General features: G+C 45.0%; 1 protein-coding gene across 3 annotated transcripts in view; it reads left to right on the top strand.

Moving 5' to 3' along the window:
• Window positions 1-6,000, top strand: part of MCTP2 (multiple C2 and transmembrane domain containing 2) — a 177,100-nt gene that overhangs the window by 22,162 nt on the left and 148,938 nt on the right. For 2 of the 3 annotated variants that reach the window (XR_004647453.1, XM_034783932.1), the window contains exon 2: window positions 4,461-5,002. The exons of the other annotated variant lie outside the window; for it this stretch is intronic. Coding sequence is in view for 1 of the 2 variants with exons in the window: in XM_034783932.1 (XP_034639823.1) it covers window positions 4,532-5,002 (471 nt within the window). In the remaining variant the exon portion in view is untranslated. The remainder of the gene's footprint in view (window positions 1-4,460; window positions 5,003-6,000) is intronic. 3 annotated transcript variants of the gene reach the window in all.

Genomic DNA, 6,000 nt, shown 5'->3' on the forward strand with positions numbered 1-6,000 from the left:
ACTGCGTGTCGGCACCACAGCAGAAATGGGTCTGGAGGGGAGAATAGTAGCCTTATGCCTCAGCGAGTGCTGCATGCATGAGGGGTGGGATTGAAGGATGTTCAAAGGTGTTTGTGGGAGGAGCTGACAAGTAAGCGACTGAGGCTGGCGTCATTGGCGGAGAAGAGGAAACAGGGTGAGGGGCAAGGCGATGCAATAAGGGCCATATTGAAGTCCAAAGCCCATTGAAGTCCACAGAAAGAGTCCAACTAACTTCAGGCAACTTTGCACCAGCCTGCGGGAGACAAGGATTGGATATATAGGGAGGGGCAGAGTTTAAAATGTGGATTGGTGGCTTGTTAACCAGCAGCTGGCTGGTTAAATTAAGTATATTTATCTCATTTCTACAGTTGAAAGCCATAGCTTAGTTTGTAAAGAAGTGTACACAGAGATGGGTTCCCTAAGTATGTTGGCTTCAGTTATTAAACGCTCTGTGGCCAAACTAGTTGTGTTCCACCTCGCAACTGTTCTGAAGTCCATTAAAACGTTTTTCTCCCTTAGTCCTCTCAGAGGGTCTGGTTTTGGCCATTCTAAATGAAATTAAAAAGTATTTCTGATATCACTAGTCTCTCTGATATCAGTGGGTCTATTCTGGGGGCCTCCTGATTCAGTGGATGCACTATACCAGGAAGTTGTGATGGAGAGCGAGCCCACCACACGCTCACCCTGCAACAGTGGCTCCTGTCCTATAGAGCTGGGCCTGACTCCTCAATCTGAGCCTAGTGATATGGTGCACGGGGTCACAAATGCCAATCACTCAGATTTGGCCTCACCACCTCTCCATCGTGATGGAGGAATATGTACTGATGTTCGTCCATCGTTATCGATGAAGACCTCAACAACTCATTCTTTCGATGACCGGGCTCTGTGTGTCCGAAGATGACTGATCAGTCCGATTCGGGCATGGAACGTCCTGTCACACGTCGGTCAGACATGTAATGGCACTGTCGATGATGTATGAGCAGCTCTGGACTTGCGCAGCTCATGCTTTTTTTCAGCCTCAGCAATATGCCTCGCCTCAGAAGTATTACTGCCTGTGTGAATGAGGCTGCGTCATGCTGGACGGTTCAGTGCGAAGATTTCCCATGTGGCGGTGTTGATCTTGAAGGACTTCAAAGAGGTCTTCAGCGTGGCCTTGAACTGCTTCTTTTGTCCTTCATGGGAGCGCTTTCCCTGAGTGAGTTCTCCGTAGAAGAGCTGTTTAGGAATGCGTTCGTCTGACATTCTCATGACATGTCCGGCCCACCTGGTCTGGGCTCTCATCAGCAATGTGTGAACTGACGGCAGACTGGCTCTAGGCACTTTGTCCTGCCATCTGATTTTTAGAAGCTTTCGCAGACAGGAAATGTGGAAGTGATTGAGCCTTCGTGCGTGACTCCGATAGACAGTCCACGTCTCGCAGGCATACAGCAGAGTTGGAAGCACCACTGCTTGGTAAACCTTCAGCTTTGTTGGTAGGCTGATCCCTCGACGTTCCCAAACGTTGGAGCACAATTGGCCAAATGCAGAGCTGGCTTTAGCAATTCTGCAGTTTACTTCATCATCGATTGACACTGCTCGGGAAAGGGTACTGCCCAGGTACGTGAAGTGGTCCACTGTCTGAAGTCTCTGTCCATTTACAGTGATGGACGGTTCTGAGTACGGAGCGTGGGGAGCTGGCTGGTGCATAACCTCAGTCTTCTTGATGTTAATGGTGAGACCGAAGTTGTTGCATGCAGTTGAAAACTTGTCCATATTGGCTTGCATTTCTGGCTCTGTACTAGCATTCAGAGCACAATCATCGGCAAAGAGAAAGTCTCAAAGTACAGTTTCCTTCACCTTGGTGATGGCATGCAGTCGCCTCAGATTGAATAGTTTCCTGTCAGTTCTATATTTCAGGCCTACTCCTTCAGTGCAGTGTTGAAAGGCATCAGTCAGAGTGGCAGAGAATATCATGCTGAACAAAGTGGGTGCTAAAACACACCCTTGCTTGACGCCGTTGGTGACTGGGAAGGCCTCAGATGTTTCACCGTCATCCAGGACACGAGCCATCAGACCGTGATGAAATTGACGTACCATTCGTATAAATCTGTCTGGACAGCCAAATTTCGACATGATCCTCCACAGGCCCTGGCAACTGACAGAGTCAAATGCTTTCGTGAGGTCCACAAAAGTTGTGTAGAGTTCACGATTCTGCTCTTGACATTTCTCCTGTAGCTGAAGCACAGCAAAGATCATGTCAATAGTCCCACGTCCTTTGCGGAAGCCACACTGTGATTCTGGCAGTAAGCCCTTCTCCAGGTGAGTGATCAATCGGTTCAACAGAACCTGTGCAAGAACTTTCCCCGCTGTAGAAAGCAGCGAGATTCCACGGTGATTGTTGCATACCTGGCGATTGCCCTTCCTCTTATAGAGGTGCAAGATGGACGCGTCTCTAAATTCTTGTGGAATGGTTCCCTGCTTCCCGAAGGACTGAAACAGCTCAGTGAGTTTCCGTAGCAGCACGGGTCCACTGACTTTGTACACCTCTGCTGGTATGGCATCTGACCCTGGAGCTTTGCCACTTGACAGCTGATTGATAGCTTTCTTCACTTCGTCCTCTTCTGGTGAAGCATCCATGGAGTCATTGACTGCAACCTGGGGCAGCTTGTTAGTGGCCTCATCATTGATGACTGAGGGGCGATTTGAGAATTGCTTCAAAGTGTTCAGCCCATAGCGTTCACCTCTCCATCGTGATGGAGGAATATGTACTACTTGCATGAAGAAGGGTCTGCAGGATCTATGGCTGGGGGATACGTGTTTGAACAAGTTTTACTTTGTGTATGTGTGTGTAGATTAAAGTATGTCTCTTTAATCGAATTCAGATGGTATTTTACAAATCCATGCTTTCCTTGCCTTCAAGCACCTTGCATTTATAGCTCTTGCTGGGCTAAACCTTCAAAGTGGTCTCCTCCAAAGAATAATTCTGTCATGTAGTGGTGTGTTTCTGTGGGGAGGGAGGGACTTCCAGGGACAATAATGAGTGCAGAGAATTCAGGGACAATAATGTGTGCAGAGCATGTTATTAGCTGTGCATCAGTTGAAGCCTGGATTACTAGATTCTTAGCTGTTGCTTGAGCCATCACTGTTCACTCCACCTTGACTAAGTGGCAGTCCTCAGTGTTCTGTTTATGAGTTGGTATACTGGGATGCCCAAGAACTTGCTGAAAGTTTTAGCTAGGATGTGCAGGAGATACTCTCGCCAGAGCTATCCTTTGTGGTCAGCATATCTGAAGTACTGTTCCACGCTGAAGTGTCAGTAGAAGAGCTTTTAGAACAAATTGATACATTAAACAGGAATAAGTCATCAGACCAGATAGTATTCACCCAAAAGTTCCGAAGGAACTCAAATATGACATTGCAGAGCTACTATGTGTAGTATGTAACCTGTTGTACAAACAAACCTCTGTACCAGATGACTGGAAACTAGCTAATATAATACCAATTTTAAAAAGGGCTCTAGAGGTGATCCTAGCAATTACAGGCCGGTAAACCCAACTTCAGTACTGGGAAAATTGGTAGAAACAATAGTAAAGAACAGAATTACCAGATATGTAGATATCCATGATTTATTGGGGAAGAGTCAACATGGCTTTTGTAAAGGAAAATCATGCTTTACCAATCTGAGAATTCTTTGAGGGTGTCAACAAGCATGTGGATAAGGGTGATCCAGTCAACGTAGAGTACTTGGCTTTCCAGAAAGCCTTTGACAAGCTCCTTCACCAAAGGCTCTTAAGGAAACTAAGTAATCATGGGATAAGAGGGAAGATCCTCTCATGGATCATTAACTAGTTAAAAGATAGGAAACAAATGGTGAAGCCAGGAGGAGAAGACAGGGATGGATCATTCCAACTGCCCTGTTCTGTACACTACCCCTGAAGCTTTGGTACTGGCCATTGTCAGAGACAGGATACTGGGCTAGACAGACCATTGGTTTGACCCAGTATGGCATTGCTTATGTTCTTTCAGGCAGGAAAGTGTGCAAAGAAGGTATACTAGCATTGTAATTTTTTTCTCATGAAAACATTACCATGAGTCAAATCTTTGTTTACAAGGTATACTAAGCCAATCACTCTTCCAGATTACAGTAACTCTAGTAGTTGTCAAGTTGAATATTTTAATTCATAAAGTTTGATAACCCACAATATCTGGTTTCAGTTGGGGAAAGAGTGGAAATCGCCCACTTCTGGTGATCCTAAAGGAAATGGGCCTCACATAATCTTTACTATCATTCCTTAGTGTAGGGCACACTTTCTACTGCTAATTCCCTCCCTAATAATGCAGCGTGCTTTCCTCTTGTTAGAAATGGACTGAAGGTGTGTGGTTGAGACCTCATGTGTCATAATCCACAACTGCTGTTCACTTTAATGATTTAGCTTTCATTCTTCTCACATTCTTTTTAGTCACCCTATGAATTACTGAAGTCATTTAAAACCAACAATGCCAAGGAGCTTGTGACATCCCCGTTGCAGCTATGGATTTGGATAGATCCTCTGTCTGGGGATCCCTGAAACAGAAGACCAGGCCTTTGTTACAAAACTTCAACATAAAGAGGACAAAGAAAAGCTCTAGAAAAATGGTGGATAGAAGGCAAAGGCATTCCTTGGACCGACGCCTCAGCGTATCTGTGCCTGACATACTGGAGAGTGAGTCTTTCACAGACGAAGAAACTACTTATTCAGGTTTGCAGGCCTTGTCCACCTATATCCCCAGCACTCTTTCCAGCTCGGTCATGTCTCTCAAGAGCAGCAGCACTTCTTTGAAAAGGGCAGGAGAGGACCTGCAATGGAGACAGCAGGAGGCTGTGCACACGGAAATCAACATTATTGAAACAGAAACGGAAGTCATGTGTGGATCAGAACCCAGACGGAAATCCAACATTGACCTCTTTGCATTGCTGCAGAGAGCACGCCTGAGTGGTGATCTGACAGAAGAAATGACTGAGGTAAGGGGCTTTTGGATAAGCAAGGGTAAGTAATCATGTCAGAGTTTGCGTTCTGTCCTTTATCTGACTTGGTTATGAAGGAAGGAGAAAGGTTAAAAAACTTTTAGGTCAGTAAAAAATTATCTTATGTAACTTGTGAATAAATCCTATTACACAATTTCCCTTTCATATACTGGAAAGCTCTAAATGCCACATTGGTTCATTGTTCTATTATCTGGCTTTAGCAAGTGCACAATACTTTTAAAGGCAAATTTTTGAAGGTTCTCAAAAGAATGATCTCTTGATTCAAAAGCATTTGAAGGCTTCTGACCTTCAAAATATGTTGCTCTCTGAAACTTTTGGTGTAATACTTTCTTTGTTATCATAATATACTGGTTTAATCAGATAGCAAAGATCCACCCAAACTAGATTGAATAGTAGAGTGGAAGGGAGAGCGGGGTAAGCTCTGCCTGAAATATCAGTTAATTGAAATAACTTGATGGAGTACAGTGAACTTGTTAGATCCTGCTCAGGAATTTCATTCAGGTTTTCATTACAGGATGATCAATCTGGTTAAAAGCACAGACAAAAGGGTTTTCTAACACTCCCATTTAATATTCATGGAAATGAGAGACTACCACTGACTGCAGCCAGGCACAGTACTGGCAGGAGGCATGTGAACTTTGTCAATGTAGCTCTGCTTGGGTTATTCAGTCCTGACTTGCCTCACCGCCTGCCTATCCTGAGAGGGGCAAGACAGTGGAATTGCATGGCAGATTTGTAATATGGACAGCAATCCGTGAGTAGAGTTGGTTGTCAAAAATATTATAAAATTTCATTTAGTTGAAGCTCAAATATTGACAGATTCATAGATTGAAAGGCCAGAAAGGACAATTTGTGATCATTTAGTTCAGTGGTCGGCAACGTTCGGCACGCGGCTCGCCAGGGTAAGCACCCTGGCGGGCCGGGCCAGTTTTATTTACCTGCTGACGCGGCAGGTTCGGCCGATCGCGGCCCCC

This window comes from Trachemys scripta, chromosome 10, assembly GCF_013100865.1.
Source record: "Trachemys scripta elegans isolate TJP31775 chromosome 10, CAS_Tse_1.0, whole genome shotgun sequence".
Classification (NCBI taxonomy): Eukaryota; Metazoa; Chordata; order Testudines; family Emydidae; genus Trachemys; species Trachemys scripta.